Source organism: Parasteatoda tepidariorum, chromosome 8, assembly GCF_982258835.1.
Source record: "Parasteatoda tepidariorum strain Cologne lab strain chromosome 8, Ptep-v5.0, whole genome shotgun sequence".
Classification (NCBI taxonomy): Eukaryota; Metazoa; Arthropoda; class Arachnida; order Araneae; family Theridiidae; genus Parasteatoda; species Parasteatoda tepidariorum.
Window position 1 is genome coordinate 3,128,844 of NC_141762.1, and position 22,041 is coordinate 3,150,884.

A 22,041-nucleotide genomic window follows, 5' to 3' on the forward strand; every position below is an offset into this window, starting at 1 on the left:
GCTGAAATAATGACAATATTAATGCTTTATTTTAACTAATTTAATTATTTTAATAAAGTAAAACCCTACATAAGATTAAATTTACAAAATTTTTGCAAAAAACCGATCAATGGTTGCCTGAGTTGCAGTATTTAAAGTTAACTTTTCAACATCATTTGAGAGTTTATAGAAGTTTTTATAGTTTTCGATATTTCCTCCTCTTTGTTCTGAAGCTTGCCGCAATACAGTGCATTTTCGACATCCATTGAAGATGGCACTGATGAGTTTATTTCTGAGTCTGATTCCTCCATTTCTTGATTGGAAATAACTTTGCAATTTTTGATATCTGTAACAATTTCAGAATTAGATTTTTCTCCTGATGTTTGCAGGTTATCGTCAATAGCTAAGTAACGTGAAAAATTCTCATGCATTTCATTTTCTTCATTGCTGAGAATTTCTTCGAAACAGTTATCAGCTCCATCGCCAGTGCTTAATCCACACTTTTTAAAGCAATTTGATATTGTTTGGGTTGAAACAATGTCTCATGAGTTACGAATCAAATGCATTGATTCCAAAATAGTAAGGGATTTCGATAGTTTGTTTGCAGTTAAGAGTTCTGAAGAGCTGTCACAGTCTATGTCACTAATGATTTTTTGAACAACCATTTTTCTGTAATGAAACTTGAATGATCTTATGATTCCCTGATGAAGGGGTTGAATAATAGCTGTAGTTTTGGGAGGCAAAAACACTAATGTTTTTCAAACGCAAGTCCTCATCAGTAGGGTGCGCAGAACAATTGTCTAAAAGTAAGACAACCTTTTTATTTTTCAGCTCCTTGTCCCAGTCAAGAAGAAATTTTGTAAAGATGCTGGATGTCATCCATGCAATATAGCTGTTGGCATAACTGGTAGGCAGGTGTTTCACTCCTTTAAAACATCGAGGTTTTAACTCTTTCCTATCACTAAAGTTTTTTTTTCTCACAGTTCCTGTCATGTTGCATGTTAGCAGCACGGTTAGTCTTTCCTTTATTTTTTTACATCCACCAGTCGATTCATTTTTAAACAGCAGTGTGTGTTCAGGAAGTGCTCGGAAAAATAACCCTATTTCATCTGAGTTGAAAATTTGCTCTGGTTTATAGTCTTTGATGAGTGTTGGCCACACGTCGTTTACCCAACCGGCGGCAGAGCTAAAATCAGCATCTTGCTTTTCATCATGTAATTTATGATAGACAATGTTGTTGCGGTCTTTCCATCGGGTTAGCCACCCACCCGTAGCTTCAAAATCAGAATCACCAAATAAGTTAGCAAAGTCCTGTGCTTTGTGAAATAAAATCCCACGGGAAATTGGAATTCTTCGTTCGCGGCATTTTTGAACCATTCTAACAGAGCCATTTCAATTTCCTCCGATTTTCCTTCACGCTTATGCTTTCTTGACAGATTTCCATTCTTTTTTATTTCCTCTGAAATATTTATCCTTTGCCTCAGAATGTTGAATGCTTAGTTCTAGCAAAAATAATTTACAAGAAACAAAATCGAAAGGTGAAAAACTAAACAAGATACATTGCATGCTACATCCTGCCACTCATCCATGCCATCTGCAAACTACCACAAAATCCTGATTTCTAGGTGAAAGTGTGTAATAAGCAAAAGTATTTAATATAATTAAAGACCATTCAAAATATAACGAAATAAACCACACAACTAGGGGAAACTGACAATCAACATAGGTAGCTAAAAGTTAAATCCTTAGATCGTGCATGTCTTTTTACGTTAGCTTCTTAATGTATCAAAATGAAGGCCACTATTTTGGTGCGCTGACATATGCTTTAAGTCAATATTTTGTGATGCACCGAAATATCCCCCAATCTTAAGAGATCAGCTTAATTCACTTTCATAAATTTATGCAAGATGACGGATAATGTAACTGAATAGTTAAGCTCATTGTCATACGTAGAGAGAATGTGGTGCTTGTATAAGTAAAATATTGTCAATTATAGTGATATTACGTGAAATTAATAAAGGTTGTTTTATTTGAAAATAAGCTTTTTTCACTTCTGATAGAAACATTTCACAAAAAACAGGTCTCAAAAATAAAAATTTTGGCTGTGTGAGAACTGCTGATCGCAACTTCAAAATCCTATATTCAAACTATTAACAGTTTACTGAAAAATCAAATTAACTGATTTAAAGCATAGTGGAGAGCAACAGATTAGAATGAAGTAAAACATTTCGAGGAAAGGTAGATGAACGATTACATATTGCTTTTAAAGAAAAGAAATAGGGATGATTTTTTTTAAATTTTGAATACTGAAGAAGGAAATTTCTGCTATGGGAAGAAATATATATCGCAAATTTGAAGTCAAAAGATTTACTTGAAAATTAAAAAACTTCCTCTCAACAGCATAAAGAACTACTGATGAATTAAATATTTTAACTTGCACAAAATAGCCACATAAACCACCATAGTTTAATATTTTCATAACTGAAATATATAAAGAAAGAACAAGTAAGTTTTGAAGTTTTTTTTTATCAAATTATCTTAGAGGGATAAAACCATTAAAACTTATTTGTTCTTTCTTTCTTAATTTATTTATTTGATTTTTTTCCTTCAAATTATCTTCGAAAATCCCCTTCCATCTAGCTAACCGTGGATGGTTTTTCAATCTTCCTAATGCAAATGCTGGTAAGTTCCATCAAAAAGTACTCCATGAAGGCTACTTTGACCTAATTGTTGATCAAGGAGTTACCTTGTCTTTTGGATTGGATTCAAAATTGCAAGGGTACGAGGTTGAGCATTGATAGTTGTAAACTCAGAATTGGGTTGAATGTTTAACACCAGTTACATATAGATGCAAACTATCTTAGAGAAATTCAGTAAATTTCCATATAAGGAAAATTTTAAAAACAGGAAAAATTTAAATGTAAATTTAATTTAGTAAAGTGCAGAATTATTACGATTTTATACATTTTAAGCATTTAAACTAATTTATTTCTAGAATATCCATTTTTATTTGTAGAGATTCGTGAGTTAGATGATGAAAAATATAATTAAATCCTCTGTTGGAAAAAAACAAAATTACTTTCCCTAGTTAACTTTTTAAAATCAATTTCAATAGCTGTGAAAGCTCAAACTTGTAGACAACCTTATACAGAGAGATCTTTTAAGGTGGTTATTACTGAAATCCGAATTGGTAATCAACGACTTCTTAATCTGCTATGGGGACTAATACTGGGATCCTTTCATAAGTATGTCCTTTTAGGAAAATAGCCATACAGCTATATTTATTTATCCCAGCATTTGCTTTTATCAACACCTATGAAATGACATATATACATAGGAGAGTAACTTTTTTGAAACAGAGAATTATTAAATCAATAATTTATAATTAGTAGCTAAATAATACAAAAAAGCTGCCAATTTTTTCAAAAAAGTTGTTTTGCCAGTTTTTAGTACAAAAAAAAACTTTTGCTTCAAATTAGTAATTTTAGTCACCAGTGGCAGGCCTGAACTAATTAGATGGCTTAAAACAGAAGGTGTGCTAAAATGAAGCATATTTCAAAATGAAAAAAAAAAAAAAAGAAATATGTTAAAATTTTATTTTATAACAATTGTTGCACAGCTGACCCAATTTTTTGGGTTTTATGACTAGTAATGCTCAACTCCGTAGCCTTGTAATTTTGAACTCAGATTACAAGGGAATTCTTGGATCAAGTATTGGGAGAATTTTGTCATTGTGGAGGACTTTTTTTTCATGGAACTAACAGGCATTTGCGTTACAAGGAGAGGAAAACCTCTCACGGTTAGCCTGACACCAAGGGGACTCTAACGCATGATCCGTCTACCTTTGAGGATATTTTACGTCAGTACCGTGGTCGGTACAAGTTGGGTGCGGAATTCGCATTGACCAGTCGTAGCTGGTATTCGAACCCGTTGGAAGGCTGACACTCTATCCTCTGAGCCACTATGTTAATATTTCTTATTTTCTTGGAAAGACAATTTAAATGATCTTAACACAACAAAATTGTAGACAATAAATAACTTCCAAATAAATCAGTACATGGCATAACAACATTTTGGAAGAAAAATGTACGAATTGTGTTAGTTTGCGAAGGACAGTATAAGAAAAAGCAATGTGCTAATTTTCTCTTCGGGACCGAAGGCACTCAACTTACTTCTAAATATGAATCTCTCAACAAGTAAATGGAAGAATAAGTACTAAAATGCTGAAAACCACTTGGAAATTATTCATTGTTTAACAATTTTGCAAAACTGTTTTAAATTTTCTATCCAAGAAAACAAGCATGTAATAATTTAATGTATGTATTTTAATAAATTTACAAAGAAAAATAAATTCATTAATATTTTAATAAAACATGAAAAGTTTTAAAAATTACTTTGAACTTGGCATGGAACCTTTTCAAATCTTCTGTTTTTTCATCTCGAGCTGCATTAAAAAAGATAATTTTACTGAGATTTAAATGTAATAAAATATTTTTTAAAAAAGCAAAATATATTCCAAAATAACTGTAAACCTTTCAGCAGAATTAGTAGAGTAGTGACACAGGTTATACAAAATCATATTTATATATACACAAAATATTTATATATCAAAAAGAAAATATATTAAAACTGGGGAAAAAAAAAACACGCACGCACACAAATATATATACATACCAAAAAAAAAAAAATCATTAAGTTAGAAAAAAGGGATGACAGTATGACAGTAGAATCTTGAGAATCTGAATTATTTGTGATCAGTATATTTTTGAATTAACAGTAATTCAAATGATCAAGAATTATAATTGTTTAAAATTATTATTTTTTTTACAGATGCAAAGTTGTGTTTTTCAGCCACTATTATTTAATATGACAAAACAAGAAATGCATTCGATGATTTTCATTTACAACATAATGTCATTCAGCGATCATTTTCTAACATTGTATTGCATTATTAAGTGAAAGTTTTGTTCCCATTTACATAATAAATATTTATTCCAAGACTCTTTTAATTTTTATTAGTTGAGAAGTACCATATAATACCAGAGTAAAACTCAACCCTCTGATTTCCATAAAATTTTAGAGGTTTGAATAATAGACTTCGTCAGTCAATAACAAATGAGATTATGAATAATCTTTGTATCAATTTACCCTTTTCTCTCACCCTTCCTATTTTTTTACAGATAAAGGTTTTTAAAAACAATACCTAAAATTACATTCAGATAAAAAAAAACTAAGAATAAGAAAAGTTAAGATAATTTATTCAAAAATATTTCAAAAATATAAAACAATGACAAGTTTTAAAAACATGTTAGAAAGCAACAAATTCAAAAATTCTAGAACATCTGTGCCAGATTCAACAATGCTTATCAGTGTTGTCCAATCCCATTCTGCAATGAATTCTATATATGCTGAGTCCAATAAAAATCAACTTCATCTCCATCCAAAAAATTCTAAATTCCACGCTTTTTAAAATATTTAACAATAAAACTTGAATCCACATTTTGCCATGCATCAAGTATCATTTGACACACGTTTCTATAAGAGCAGTAAGGAATGAATTAATTAATTTTTCAATATTAGAAATCATCATGCCTGATGTTGGTGGGACTTGGAGTAAAGTGGGTATGTTTTTACATGCTCTGAAAAACGTAAACTCTTTAAGTGGCCATTCGGGAGGCGTGAGATTTTTTAATTATAAGAAAGGGTCAAGGCAAGACTTGGTCTACTACCCTGGTACCAGTAGTGAGTAGAAGGTATCAACCAATCTTCCTTAATTTGAGATTTTCTTTGAGAAAAGTTCAAGATATGTTAACTTTATAGAAGAGAAACTGCAGCCTGCCTGGTTTTCCAAGATTATCTGCCAAGTCATTTCCATGTACATACACGAGGGAAGGAATCCACTGGATATGCATATTATGCTGATGAACGAAAATGTGTTTTAATTTATGCATGATGGAGATAATAATCTTGCCACTATGTGGGTCCAGTTATTAAGATGTTGCATTGAGCGGCGGCTATCAGTCAATATTCAAAGGTTATGGGAATTATTTTTCTCAGAATAGTCTCTTATCTATTGCAAGAAGTTCACTTCTGAAAACAGAATAGAAGTCTGGTTTACACTGACATAGAAAAACTGTATGTTCAGAAGATTCAATGAAAATTCCACTTCCTGCCTGATTTTTAATTTTGCTGACTTCAGTAAAACAAATACTAAATTATACGATAAACATAAAGTATGTTATACCTTTTTGTCCAGCTGTTTTCTTATCCAATTCTTTACGCCTATCCATGTTTTTATTTGATACTTGTTGATTTATAATAGTTTCTCGCATTTCTTTGTTAGCTGATGAATGAAGATTCAATGAGCGTGGCGGTTTAGGAGCAAACTTTAAATCTGTTTTGTCAGATTCTGAAATTATTATTATAAAATAAGTTTTCTTAGGAGTTGTAATTGTACAGTGCAGAAAAAAAAATTGAACAGCCGAATTAACTTTTGTTTGAATGATAGAGTTTTTAAGAACTAGGACTCAAGCTTATGTTTGAAAGGATGACCCCAAACATGCTAACTAATCAATGCAGATGATATTTTAAGCTCCAAAATCAGACACAAAAAACATACTTTCTCCAAATAAATATAACTTTTTATCGATGGCTGTGAGCCTAAAAGATATGGTATTAAGAAAATAAATATTGGTCTAAGAAATATGTTAGGTTACGAGATATGTTGGGTCCAATTAGTTAGGTTACGAGAACTGTCAAAAGTGCAGACTCTTTAATGTTAATTTTATTTTTTGTGTATTTCGCCACAAGGCTAGTTTTTTCAAAAAAGTAAATCTGAACTTTTTTTTTCAATAATTATTTACAGTAGGGAACCGATTATCCGGAATGATCGGGACCATCGCTATTCCGGATAACTGATTTTTCTGGTTTTCTGAATCGCTACAAAAAGCCGTTTTTTTATTGTTAAACCCAACTAAAAAAAAAAAAATTTTTTTTGGAAATAATCTTAAAAAGAAGAAAAAACGATGGAGCAATACACTAATGATTATTTCGAAAATGATGGTAAGGTAAACATCTTTCAAAAAAGAACGAAAAATCCTAAAATTTTATAAGGGAAATTTTTTTTTTTTTTTTTTTTATAATGGTGGGAAATTTATCGAATTTCGTTCCGGTTTTTTGGTTTTCCGGTTTTCTGATTTCCGGATAACGGGTTCTGTACTGTATTATATTTTAGTTAATAAGTGTCAAAAAAATTTGATTTGTAAAGTATACCAATTTTTATATCCTTTTAAAGAATGCATTTTCTACATGGGAAAATACAAACTTCAAACAAAATGTGCCACAGTTTTCAGAGATATTAAATTTTAACTAACCGACTTTTTAAAAATTCTATTTTTCAGAAACTATTTGACAGTTTTTGCTCGAAATTTATGCTTTGCATTTTAAAATTACGTTCCTTAAAATGATTAAGAAATTTATATACAATTCAAATCTTTTGACTATTACTAAATAAAATAAAAATTCTAAATAATTATTAAAAATTATTTTTTACATGGAATTACCTTTTGATACACAAAATTTAATATTATGTGCAAAATGTTTCAATTCACTTAAAAAATTTCAAAATGTGCCAAAATATGCACAAAGGAAAATTAACATTGCGTGGGTTTAAACTTTCAATCATTCTTCTTCCCACATTAATGGAACTATATTTCCCAGGTTGCATCTATCATCCACATTTTGAAGGTCAGGAGACTAATTTAATTGATAAAAAAAGTGTGTTTATTTAGAGACCGCATGTTTTTGCGTCTGGTTTTGTAAAATATCATATGCACTTAATCACCCCTTTAAACTATAGAATTCCATTAAGTGAAGATATAATCAAAGTGTTTTTTTTTTTTTTTGCACTGTGTATGGATACAACATTATATATAATGATTCAATGCATAGCATAGCTATTAACATTTCTAAATAAAAGATGGTAGATTTTAGAAGATCAAATTGATTGGTCATACTTCAAGTATTTCTAAAAAACTATTAAAAAAAAATATTAAATTCTATTATCTTTTAAGTTATTGGTAATTTTGTAGGTATAACTAAAATTCAAAAAATGAAAAAAAAAAATCAATAGTAATTGACACGGCAATAATGGGTACTTTGGGATTATCCAGTCGACCATTTTCGCCAAACCCGATATCATCGCCAAAAGGCAGTTTCTGTGCTAATAACTGCAAATTTTATCATAATTACTGCTTAATCTGTGACTGTGTGAGTCAGTAATTATTTAATTTTGAAACATACTGTTTTTTTTTTCCTTTACTCAGCCGCAAAATGATTAAAATTTGAGGTTTGCCTAGCACCGAAAAGATTGCAATGGCATATTTTCAAGAGTATGGAATCATTTCTTCTAAGAAAATGTGAATGAATGGTCACAATATGGCGTTGTATATCTAATCTGAAAAGCAATGTGGGGGCAACTGCATAAAGATATTAACTTACTTGCGCATTAAAAGCTATCAAGGATTTTTGGACACCAAAATGATTTAATAATATATATGGCTAGATTCAAGAATAATTCAACATGTAATTATAAAAAAAACAAGTTTCTATTTTGTTTCCAGACTATTTATTATGTATTTTTACACTTAAATTTTTTTATTATTTGATAAATTTTATGTGTTTAGAATGTTTATTTTGGAAATTGCTTTTCTTTAGGCAAAGGATTTGCATATTTTCATGAGCGTCGACAGATAATCCCAATAATGTTAATAGTTAAATTATCTTACCACCATTTAATTTATGACTTTCTTCTTGAGATGAAGTAGGAGTGGTGACTGAAGGGGGAGTAGTACGGGTAGAAGGATTTACGGGACTAGGGGTAGACGTTTGTTGAAATTGAGGAGTGGAATTATTCCCCGGCACATTAGACTGCCTTGGACTAGAAGCCGGAGTTTGACGTGGCGAAATGGAATTTGAAGAGTTCACTTGCCGGTATCCAGCTTGAGAGTTATTGCTATTTGTTGCAGTGGTTGGACTAGAAACACGCGGAAAGACCTGAGTGTGCTGATGAGAATTTCTATTCATGTGGGATGTACCATTATTTCGCATATTTCTAATATTTTGTGCAGATCTTCGCTGTCTGTGTGGTACAAACCTAATTTAAACAAACACAAATTACTAGTTTATTAACAAAAAAAGGATGAAAGTTTTAAAATAAACAGCTATTTTTATAAATAAAATAATAATTCATGTCCCCAAGATAAATTTGCACCTAGACATGGAATTATACTTTTAAATAACTACTAATGGTTTGAGGGTATCATTAAAAAAACTCTCATTAGTTAAATTATTTCCCTTTTATAAAATTAATTTTATTTTACAAATTAAATAGTTGAAGAATATCAAATTTACACAAACAAAAATCAATAACAGCATACAAAATTTTCATTGTGTCTTGAATAGAAATTGTTCTGCAGGTACAAGGACATAAAACAGTTTAGAAAATTGTACAACAGGAACAATAATAAAATGTTAAGCATCAAGGAAACAACAACAGACTAAGACTTCTGCATTTTGGAACAATCTGCTACACAAAGAAGGAACTGACATTCAAAGAATAGAAATAGTTTATATATTTTTATTCACTGCATGACATGTTGTGCACATCATTTGTGCATTAGACTAATGCATAAATGATAATTATTTTGGAAACAAATGCTTAGGTGTAAAGGCTAAGCTGCCAAATAGAAAAATTAAATCAGAAAAAAATGAAAGCAGTTTTTTTTAGAGGTATAGAAGTGATTAAAAGAAGCAAATTAAAGTAGAATACATTATATTTTCCTGTATATATGTAAGAACAGAACTGAGATTGTTCATTAAAGGATTGGTGCTAACTAGAATAAAACAAGCTTTAAGGGCAAGCGCAACAAGAGAAGTTAACATCACATTTACATGGTTTGTATATTTGTATTTCCAATAGTGAGGATTGTGTTTTGGACACAAGCTAATTTATGATTTTTTTTTTAATGATTTACACTTTAGGTTCTAGGGACAAGTTTCTTTTGATTAAAAATAGTGTTTGGGAAACACATATATTGCCATTTCTTTTACATGAATTTATTTTTGATAAGGTGCAACATAAAATTCTCAATAAATCTGGGTAATTGATGCATAGTAGATTTCAGTTTAAATTGATAAGGACCATGGAATGCAATTCCAAAAAAATTTACTCAAAACTATTTTCCACACACTGACTGGTTTTCTCCTTTAAAAAAACAGTGCAATAGAAAAGAGGTACCTGAAATTATTCATATTTTCTGGCCTGACAACAGCACTAAATCTCTCTTCTTCATCCCCATTTTCTAAAGCTGCTCTTGTTTTGTGATGCATACTACTTTCGATTTCTGTTGCAACTTTATCAGCTTTCTCTTCTTTTTGCCTATATTCTTCAGTGTTTTGTTTATTTAGAGGAATTCTGTAAAGAAAATATTTTTGATAATTATACACGATCTTAAAAAGAATGCATCGTTAGATAGTCATTCAGTTATAGATGATACAGTGGAAAATCCCGTATCTGGTATTAATGGGACTTCGGCAAGTCTGGAAAGCAGATTTTTCTGGGTAATGGGTCTTTGAGGTAAACAAAAACATCAAAATATCCTTATTTAATAAAAAAAAAAAAAAAAAAAAAAAAAAAAAAAACAACAACAACAACAAAAAGACCATAATTAATGTCAATTTAATTTAAGGATATACACTACAGAACCCGTTATCCGGAAAACAGAAAACCGGAAAACCCAAAAAACCGGAACGAAATTCGATAAATTTTCCCGCCATTTTTTAAAAAAAAATTTTTTTTTTTCCTCATAAGATCTTAGGATTTTTCTTTCTTTCTGGAAAGATGTTTACCATACTATCATTTTGGAAATAATCATTAGTATTATTCTTCGTTTTTTCTTCTTTTTAAGATTATTTCCAAATATTATTTTTTTTAGTTGGGTTTAACAATTAAAAAAAATGGCTTTTTGTAGCGATTCAGAAAACCGGAAAAATCAGTTATCCGGAATAGCGATGGTCCCGATCGTTCGGATAATCGGTTCCCTACTGTATAAATTTACGTGGCTCGCCAATTGCAATTCTGGAAGCTATTGTTGCAGATTTCCACTTGGTTTTTAAAATTCTTGATATTTAAATACGCCATTATAACATGTTCTGAATTCCAAATCAAGTATTTCATTTTATTTCTTGACCCGCTCAACTAGCGACGATTGCATAGTGAATTTGAATTGTTTTCTTGATAAATTTTTTTCGCATTTTCACATGGTTTTTAAAATTTCAATGTTATAATATGATATTAGTTCGTTTGATGAACTTCGAATCACAGTTGAAAAATTATTTTATTTTTTTATGCACTCAATAATTGACGATTTACATAAAATAACACAAGGGGATTTACAATAGCATTTTTGTTCAGCTTTCGCCCAGAATTTTCAGTCGTTATGATTTTTTAACGCTACATTTTCACACACAGGAAATTTCGAACCGCACATTTGAAGACAACTAATTTTATGCACTATATTAATGATGATTCACAAGTAAAGCCACATGGTTTTATACATCAGATTTTCATTATTGCCGCAGATTTTCACAAACATTTTAAAATCTCGATTTTTCATACTAAATTCTTTGTTCAGAAATTTCTGAATCAACCAGAAATCACCTTTTTGAGGTACTGGATTTGTGACAACTTTGTCTACGTGCAATCATATTTCTTTGTTCAATCACATTTTCAACAGTTCAGGATTTCTACATAGTTTTTCATATTTTGATTTCTCTTTTTGATTAATTAATACTACACTGGTTATCATAAATTAAGGAAAAATCACAAAAATAGCGATAACTCTTTCAAAAGTAAGCCAAACCGTGCAAAATTTGCATATGTTGTCCACTAAGAGTAGCTGAGTAAAATTGCAATATGCAAATTAGTGGCGCTGCACTCGGCTTACGTCATCTGCCTGGAGCATAAAAGTCCAAGTTTGAGAGAAAGCATACAAATTTTACTGTGATTGCGACATTGAAAATCTGAGATAGCCAATTCGTAATAATGACCTCTAGGCATCATTTGCCTGAAGAACTACGATGGAGAGCCATCGGGAGACTAGAGGCAGGGCAGAGTCAATCAGAAGTGGCCAGATGGCTAAATGTGAGTCCATCTGTGGTTCATAGACTTTGGAGGCAATTTCAAACCACAGATTCGGCATCTAGGAGGTTCAGTCAAGGACGGCCAACTGTTACGACCAGTGCCGATGACCGATATTTGACATTAAGTGCACGCAGGAATAGAACCGCTACTCCGACACATCTTAGATCCTCTCTTGCTGCAGCCACCGGAAGGTTGGTGTCAACGTCAACTGTGCGCAGAAGGCTCCACGAAGGTGGTCTGTATGCGAGACGACCAGCCATTTGCGTGCCGCTCACATCACGCCATAGGAGAGACCGTTTGCAGTGGGCCCGACAACATGTCCACTGGACGTCAGATCAATGGAGGCCTGTTCTCTTTAAGGATGAGTCCAGGTTTAGTCTAGAAAGTGACAGTAGACGTTATTTGATATGGAGAGAACCTGGGACCCGTTATCATCCATCAAACATCCGTGAAAGAGATGCATACGGAAGAGGCAGTGTCTGTGTTTGGGGAGGCATATCCTTAGGAGGGCGCACATACCTCCATGTCTTTCCAAGGGGAACCGTGAATGCTCAGGTTTATCGAGACAACATCCTTGATGCTTATGTGCGCCCATATGCCGGGGCAATTGGTGATTGCTTCCTGTTACAGGACGATAATGCAAGACCACACAGAGCTCGCATTGTTGATGATTATCTTCAACAGGAAACAATTACTCGCATGGAGTGGCCAGCTCGATCCCCGGACTTGAATCCTATCGAGCACGTTTGGGATGCTCTAGGGAGGCGTGTATCTGCCATCAATCCGCCCCCTCAGACCCTTGCCACGCTTGCAACTGCTTTACAAGAGCAATGGCTCTCACTTCCTATTGAACTGATAGACCGCATAATTGAAAGCATCACACATCGCTGTTTGTGCTGTATTGCTTCTAGAGGCAATCATATTCCATATTAAAGGTACTTTTTCTATTGCAAACCGATACTTCCAATTTGTTTATTTTATACATGTGCTAATTTCTATACTACTATTAATGTCTGATAATTTCTTTTTATGTTGTTTAATACCTTACTATGTGTTGTATATTGTGGGTAAGTTTCATAAAATTCCATGTGTAATTTCTTGAGTTATCGCGATTTTTGTGAATTTTCCTTAATTTATGATAACCAGTGTATTACAATCAGCGCATTTTGAATCACACTTTATAACACACAAAATAATCATATGGCACACTCTAGTTGTGACAATTTCATCTAAATCCACATTATTTTCATAATGCAAGAGTTTTCTGCATTCTGAAACTGAGTGAGTGATTCTCGGTGGTAGTAATCTTTATGCAAAATAAGAGAAAAAATATGTGCTTTTTTTCACCCTGTAATGTTATACCTCCGAAATTTTAAAATGCCCAATTTTGTTTCCCTAGTATACGTGTTTTTTATCATATAATTAATCGGATTAAAATCAAACAAAAATCGATAGTAGAGTAAAAATCATTCAAAAGGGGAGGATTTTCATGAATTTTTTTTAACAAATTGCAAAAGTCAATATTTTTTTTTTTTTTTTGAAAAAGGAAAAGAATTTTTGTAATTCTTGATTGTAAAAAAGATTTTGAAAAATAGATCCTTCCGGTAAACAGACCTGCTGTGAGTCAAACCTTATTAGCCTTTTCTTTTAAAACTTATTACTTATTAAAATTTCCTACATCTATTACCTAAATAAATTTAATAATCATAATAGTAAACATAAACATATATGAAACAGAAATATACAACGGATTTTAACTTGCAGTAAGCATAATTTAGTTCTTGCGTTTGCTTAGGCTTACTTCTGTATTAAAATCACCATTGAAAATAAAAATTAATAACAAAAACTATTGTACATTAATGAAAGAAATAGTTGCATTATTATTTCCTTTTGCAGATAAGAACAAAATATAAGATAGTAAATCATAGAAAAAATAAATGAAAATTTTCTACTTACGTGTAACCAGATAGGGTTTTATCAAAAGAGGATTTTACACCATATTTTTCTTCATTGGTTTTGAACATATCCTGAGGATCCCAACCGTTCTGGAATAAAAATGTACAAATAATTTACTATAACTAGTGTTACCGATAAGAGAATCTTTGTCGTAAGAAAGATCCAAGGTTTCTTATAAAAATATTTTTATTTTATTAGGGATGTCTTTTGAAAAGGAAAATAAAAAAACATTTTAGTATGAGTACCTTAACCAGTAAGATAGTATCATAGCTGTCAACATGGATAAGAAAAAAATCCAGTAGATTTTACAAAATATAAATTTAATGATAATTGTTGTGTAATGTACTAAATATTTTATACGTAAGGAATTCTAAGGATTTTCATAGTCATCATTATTCATAATTTAGAATAGTAATAGATATTTAATTCATCACAACAGTTAAGATTTTTTAATTAATTTAAAAAAAGGAGGTTTGAATAAAATCAAATTGCACATTTTAGAACAATTTTTTTTTAAAACTGATGATAAATGAGGCTCGCTTTATTATACATTAGTAATACTTTTTTTAAATAACTAACAGTCAATAATTAACTCATCAAAAAAAAAAAAAGAAAGGCTGCCATTCTCTAAAATAGATTGATTAGACCGCCTTACAATACATTTTGAGACTACTATCATGACAAAATTTGTAATTTAAAAATTCAAAGTGGTTTTATGCAATGTGTTGGAGATATAAGTCAATTGAACATCATAAATAGGGCCTTTTTTGAAACTATAACCACCATGAGTCTACTGGATTTCATGGAATTGGACATTCAACTAAATCTATAACTGACATTAAGAAAATCCGATATTTGCCCAGTTACAGTTTGAGCATCGTTCTTGAAACAATACATGATTGGTTTCCACCTGAGAAATGGTTGTATACATATGGACAACCAAGTTTTGTATACATGACTGATCTCACTTTGATTTTTCAGTAGGTGATGGAATTTTTAGTGATATATTCAGTTATTGTGGGTAAATATACAACTCATTTTGATGGAGAACTAGAAGCTAATTTTGTAACTCTACTACAGCTTTCGACACATCGTTCTCCATACAAAAAAGTGGTTATTCTCTTGGATTACACCGCTGTTTTACAAGCCTTTTCTAGTAACTAAGAACTAAAGAATTCCTGAGTCCAGCTCTGTAGAGATCTTTTAGGGAGTACAAAGTTTTCCAGTGGATACCCTCATATTGTCGGCTACAGGGAAACGAAAATGCAGATTTTTTAGCTAAAAAGGGTACTGGTATCCTTCCAAAGTAAAGATCATTGTCATTTCACTCTGCCAAATCAGAGATTAAGAGAATTTTCAAAGAATCGTTTCTCACAACAGCCTCTATTTCATGCAGGGAGAAGAACTGGATCTCTCTCTCCAAAGGGATCCGTGTTACAAACTGACCTCGTGTCTCTAGGGGGGAGGGATGTTAAGACTTTTTGGCAAAGACTATCTTAAGGCCCATTTGCATGGTTTTAACATAGTTGACTCACCTCAGGGTAATTTATGTGAAACTGGACAAAACATGACTGCAGCAGGGTGAAATAAAAACAATTATGCAATAGATGAATTTTTTTAATGAGCATAAACATGAAACCCACCGCTTCTTCTTCACCAGTACCGAGGTCTAATAATCCATCTCCTGTTGAAGTTTCACCATCCCAGGGCTCTAACTCTTTTTCAAGAACCTGTCCATTGAATTTACTGATAGCAGTATCGGTGAATGTTTCTAGAAGGAAATTTATTGAAGTATTTATTACATGATGTTTTTAAAGTCTTAAAACAGTCTTATCTTGAGAAGTACACATTGAATATAGAAAAAAATAAACATGTTTCATATTTTACCAAAAAAAAAAAAAAAAAAAACACCAACTCATCAATGGTACTAAAGTTTGAACCACAACCCCAACCCTAGGGGAAAGAAGCAGGATGCAACTTTGAAATCCCAAATTGGAACTCTCTTTTTATTTATTTATTGAAAATATAGATTTTCAAGAAAAAGCTTTAGAGAGTTAATGTTTATGAGGAGGTTAAGGGATCCACTTTGGTATCTTTAAATGGTATTTTGTTTTCCTCATTTTCTAAATCCAATGTGCATTTAAGATATTTGATTATTCCTATATTTTAGGGACACTTTATATACATAAATAATATAAGTTATTTCTAATAAATATAAAAGAATTATTCGGAATAAAATTAGATTCTTTTAAAATTAAAATGACATTAGACTATTTTTCATATAAAATAAAAAATTACAATTCTCAAGCATTAAAATTTTTTCTTAGAACTTATAACATTCCTAATTAAAAAGCATAATTTCTAATAACAAAATGTAAATTTACGAATTATTGGCTTATTGCAGAAAGTTTTTACCTCAGTTTTTATGAATTTTACAGCAACAAGGACTCTAAATTAAAAATTATAAGGTGCAAATGAAGAATTAATAATTTAGTACTCAGGAATATTTTACTTTATTCATTATCATTACGTACCATTTCAATATTAAGTTTGCCACTTTCAAATTTTCATTTATACTGAAAAAAATTCCCACTTACTTACATAACTTCTTAATTTTATCAAGAAATTCAAATATCCTTGAATCTTGTTAATCCTAGCTAATTTAGGATCATAGCCCAATCATCACGTAAAATTAAAATTAGCTGATTTTGTCATTATTAAATTTTGTTTGACAGAGCTCAAGTGACTTTTGAAATTTATAAATGTTCATCAAAAAATAAACAACTCACCTAAGTTAAAGTATTTTTATTCTTAGCAATGAGGAACAATTTTATTTTGAAACTAAAATCAAAAAATAATAATAAGAAGACTTAGTTAAATGTCAAACTATTTATAAATACTTACCTTATGAAATGAAAATTATACACAGTATAAAATTTCAATTGAAATTGTCATAAGTTTTTAAGCATTGTTACTGACATGAATTATTCTGTTTCAAACAATTTGTTTCGCAAGGGCTTTGATATTTTAGTGTCTACATTGCAGTTTTAAACCTGTTTTGCTCAGTGTGATTAAAAGTTAAAGTTTTCAAAACTAACAAACTAGCCAGTTTTGCTTTATGTACTGCTTTCATAACATTGGTTTACCAAAAATTTCCCTAATTCTTAAAGAAAAAAGTATCATATATATTTACTAAGCAAAAACTACCTCGAGTTGCAAAGTCTGGATCAACATTACAAGCAGATATCATAATCACATCTCCAAAACTAAAGACAATTTTTTCGAAATAATCATCAGGATTGTTTGAGTTTATCACAGTACTAGGATTGTTTGAGTTCTTGTCAACTCGTTGAGCCAACTCAAGCACAAAATCAGCCTAAAACATACAATTCATTAAAAACTACAAGTATCAAGTAAATATTAAAAATAAAAGTCCTTTTATAACAATAGTTTATAAATTTTTAAGAAAAAATACTTTGAAAATAAAACTTTACTACATTTACTTTTTATACAATGAATCATCTTCTTAGATACAGAGAAGACTAAAATTATTTAGTATGTTAACATCATTGGAGTTAATTTTTTATAAACTAACATCCTAACAACCAAAGTTTTTTTTTCTACCTTTTTCGGAGAAGTAAGGGCTATAAATACTTTTTGAATTGGTGCCAAATTTAAAAATAGTGTATATTTTTAATAATGGAATTATATTCTTAACTAACAGTGAAAAAGATCATAAAAGCTTACTTTACTAGAAAATGTTCTTAAAACTCCTTCAAATATACTCCCATTTTTTACTTGAACTTGAACTACACAGCCCTGAAAAGAAATTATAAAAAAAAAATGTTTTTTAAAAAATATATAATAAGAATTTAATTACAACAAAAATATTTTAAGGAAAATTTCATAACACTGATATTGTTCTTTGAACATTTAAAGTCAAATGGAGGGTTTATTATTAGTATAAGCCAGTACAGTGTAAACATCTTTAATTTTTTTTTTAAACAAAGAATAATGTATTAAACAAAATACAATTCAAAATAATAAATAGAGTTTTTCTTTCACATAACAGTAAAATAAAACCCTTTTTTTTCACTTCTATTCAATAGGGGAAATACATTATTTTTAATGCAAAAAAAAAAAAAAAAAAAGTTGCTTCTATACTAAGAGTAAATTTTAAATAAGTAATAATTTTTTTAATACATCAAGCAAAACAATTTCTACTTCAGCTGACTTAGTGATAAGAAATATTTGATTCAGTTTGGGTAGTTTCGATTAAAATTTTCTTTCCGCTTTTTTAAAACAGAAAATGGATTCTAATCTCCTCTACGTAAACATAAGGAGAAATACTGGAATGCAATTTTGCTTATTCACAAACTGATCTTTTTGAAAACTTTTCGCTTTGTTCCAATCAAATTTTTTTATACCAATTTTAATTTTAAGGTTGTAAGTATATTTTAAAAACTTGAACTAAGCTTTAAAATACTTAAATTAAGATTCAATAGAACACCTTAAATAAAAAAAAATCAAAAAAAAAAAATCCAAAAATAAAAATTAGTTAGCAAATAAAAAAGGAAAGGGCAATCATTTATAACTACTCTATTAGTTGAATTATAATTCTTCATTGGTTAATAAAGAGGATTTTGAATACATTTTCTGTCTAAAGGGGATCCTTAAGGAGATTTTACCATTATCTATTAAAAATCGAAATAGAATTTTACTTCTTCCTCATATGTCATGAATCACATACGGAGAATGAAAATACTTCATTTTTGATTTTGCTGTAGTGGTGTATACATGCTTGCTTTTTCTTATACAAAACTTCATGAAATTTGGTTTACTAAAATTTGTAACAGACAGAACTCAAAAACAGTTTTGATCTAAAAACACTTAATATTATTAAAGTTCTTCATGGATGATTTCTTGAATATATATTGATATAAAAAAGGGAACTTGTAAACATTTGCTTTTTTTAAATTTTATCCTTCAATTTAATAATAATGATTAAAAAAAAAAAGAATAGTGTTATTTAGAAAACTTCTTTTAAAAATTGTTTAAGGTTTGTACTTCGTAATAGAAAAAGCGACTAATAATACATATGTTTAAACCGTCAGAGAATCAATTTTAAAGTATTGATCTTCATAAATAGAAATTCTTTAAAAATTGCTTTAGAGGATATTAAAAAGTATTCAATATAACAAACAATGCATTTTGTATAACCAAAGTAACATTATGTCAGTGCATATTTTTTAATGTAATAAACAATACAAAAAACTTCTTAATTTATTCAAAATAGCCTTAATTAGAAAAAGTTTTGAAAAATAAACTGCTGTTATTTTATGAGTTTTCATTAGTTTAGTTAATAAGCTGTAGAAGGATGCTACTGTGGTTAAAGCGATTTCTATAATATTTCTTTTTTAAAAAAAAGGTAGCAAAACATAACATACGAATAAAAATAATCTTACTTACAACTATCTGCCCAACTGAATGCATAAGACGAGGATTAGCATAAATACCTTCAAACTGTAAACATAAAAAAATCAACTTAAAAAAAATTACATAGAAATGAGTCTTGTAGATAATATTCTCAAAGAACCAAAGATAAATTCCTCTCACAACTCTCATTTCTCTATCACAATATATAACACACAAACAATCAATACCTAAGCTTATTTTATTTATTCAATACAGATTTTAGGCTCAAATTTTATGCTGAATATCTAGTGAATATGATAAATATATACTTATTCAAAATTTTTACTAAGAAAAGAACTTTAATAATTTTATAACTCTAAAACTTTTTTGAAATTTATAAAAAAAAACATTTAAAATTTGATAACACCAAAACTTATTTGCAATTTATAAAAAAATAAAAAGAGATATGTCTTTTGATATTAAAAGGATATGGCTACAAAAAAAAAATTAATTAATTTCATTGTTCACAGTTTTTGTATCAATAACATTTTCGTACCAGAATGTTCCCAAAACAAATCTTTAAAAATGTGCAAAACAGTAGTATTCTATTTATCTAATAGATTTTGCATTATGAGAAGTGTGTAAAGTGCTCTGAAACAATGATATCAGTAATTCTTTATAACGAAAATGGGACATTCTTATTCATCAAAAATGTACAAACAAATGTAGTTCAGGATCTTTTTAAAAAGATACAAGTGGTTTCTATAGTGTAAAAAGAATTTAATTCTTCACAATGTAATTTGAAAACCTGCCACAGTTTAATTTCATTAGAAACAAAGAGTGCAAAATGTATCTGTTTTTTAATTAAAAAATATTACAAGTAATATTACTTGCTTCGTATTTGATATATAAATTACAGTAGAGCGCCGATTATCCGAACCCTTATTATCCGAACGTCCAATTATCCGAATTCTTTTTTTTTTTTAAAGTTTAGAATAGTTTTCAACTTATCAACAATTTTTCTAAATTTCTAAATCAGTAGATCTTCCAGCTGAAAAGATGCCAGGTTATGCAGCAGAAGAAATAGAAAAATAGAATACTGGTGTCGAAACACTGAAAACGTCTCCGGATTTCAAGTTTTAAATGATGATGAAATTGTTGTTGAAATTTTGAAAGAAAATTGGAACTCCTCAGACAAAGAAGTAGGTGATCAAGTTCAAGATAGTGGACCTTCTCATATAGAAGAAAAGCAATTCATTAGACGAATTCATTAGATTCATTAGCACGCAATTCATTTCAAAATGATGTTGATCCAGTTCAGTTGATTTATTTAAAAAAAAATAAGGGATATGGCTGCTCAAAAAAAGAGCATCTTCTTTGAAACAAAAGTCTTGGCTGGAATTCTTTTGTAATGGAAAATAAAGAAAAATGTATTAAAATCAGTAATTGACAAAAAAAAAAAATTAGCTGAAATATGATTTAAAAAAAGTTCAAAATGAAAAAAAAGTAAAAAAAATAAATTAAAAATATTTAAAAATTAAAAAAAAAACTTTTAAACAAAGCTATTTTAGATAGTACTGCCAGTCCTAAGCCTGGAAAAAGTGTGAAGGGAAGTTAGGGCATAAATAATAATCATTAAACTCGATTTAAAGCAACTTTCCAATTATCCGAACCACGTTCGGTCCCGAGCAGTTCGGATAATCGGCGCTCTACTGGACATATATTAAATGTATTTTTTCCTTTCATTAAGAAATCAGTATTGTTTTTTTTTAACACATTTTAGGATGGAAAATTATATCATTTAGTTGTGTAAAAACAATTTATTGCTTCATCTGAAATCTAAATTTTTTTTCTTCCTGCAATCATTGGTGAAAAAGTTTTAGTACTTATTAACATAATTAAAGAATAGGATCAAATGAGTCCCATAGTCATTAGGAAAAATTAAGGTAAAATGATTCAATTCAGAACAATAAAAAAAAAAACAATAATTTTCTTTTTTTTTTAAATATTTGCAAAACTTACATGTTTTTCTGTAGGTCCCTTCATTATTCAAAATGTTTGTCACCAGTGCCAATGACTGCCTAAGTAAGTGGTTAACCAATACACCTTATTTGTACTATAAAACAAGAAGTAATTATACAGTAAAAATGAATTTCGAAAATTACTTATTACTAATGAATGGAAGGAAAATAGAGTAGATATGTTACAAATCTATATGCTGAATGCAAAAATGTTGGCTATGGTGCCTGTGCCAAAATGGTTGTCAAATTTTGGCGACACCCTCGCATTGATATTCAAAAATTAAACATTACAAATGAGGTAAACTTGAAGGTTAAAATTGGCAGTCACCTATTACAAAATTATTGTTAACTATAATAAATATAAAAATATACTTTGAATCTGAAAAAATAGTGAATTATTGAATGATAATGTACGAGAGGTAGTTATCAATTTTGATTTTCATTTTCTTTCCTTAGTTTTTAAATGTA

At 29.7% G+C, this 22,041-nt stretch overlaps 1 protein-coding gene across 4 annotated transcripts in view; it reads right to left on the reverse strand.

Moving 5' to 3' along the window:
* LOC107443902 (uncharacterized) overlaps window positions 1-22,041 on the reverse strand; it is a 40,269-nt gene that overhangs the window by 15,307 nt on the left and 2,921 nt on the right. For all 4 annotated transcript variants that reach the window (XM_087149728.1, XM_087149726.1, XM_087149729.1 and 1 more), the window contains exons 2-11: window positions 21,575-21,668; window positions 19,607-19,660; window positions 17,885-17,956; window positions 17,345-17,513; window positions 15,781-15,908; window positions 14,138-14,226; window positions 10,277-10,453; window positions 8,766-9,133; window positions 6,224-6,388; window positions 4,374-4,423 (exon numbers count right to left, since the gene is read on the reverse strand). In XM_087149728.1, the coding sequence (XP_087005854.1) occupies window positions 4,374-4,423; window positions 6,224-6,388; window positions 8,766-9,133; window positions 10,277-10,453; window positions 14,138-14,226; window positions 15,781-15,908; window positions 17,345-17,513; window positions 17,885-17,956; window positions 19,607-19,660; window positions 21,575-21,598 (1,296 nt within the window). In that variant the 5' untranslated portion in view covers window positions 21,599-21,668. The remainder of the gene's footprint in view (window positions 1-4,373; window positions 4,424-6,223; window positions 6,389-8,765; window positions 9,134-10,276; window positions 10,454-14,137; window positions 14,227-15,780; window positions 15,909-17,344; window positions 17,514-17,884; window positions 17,957-19,606; window positions 19,661-21,574; window positions 21,669-22,041) is intronic.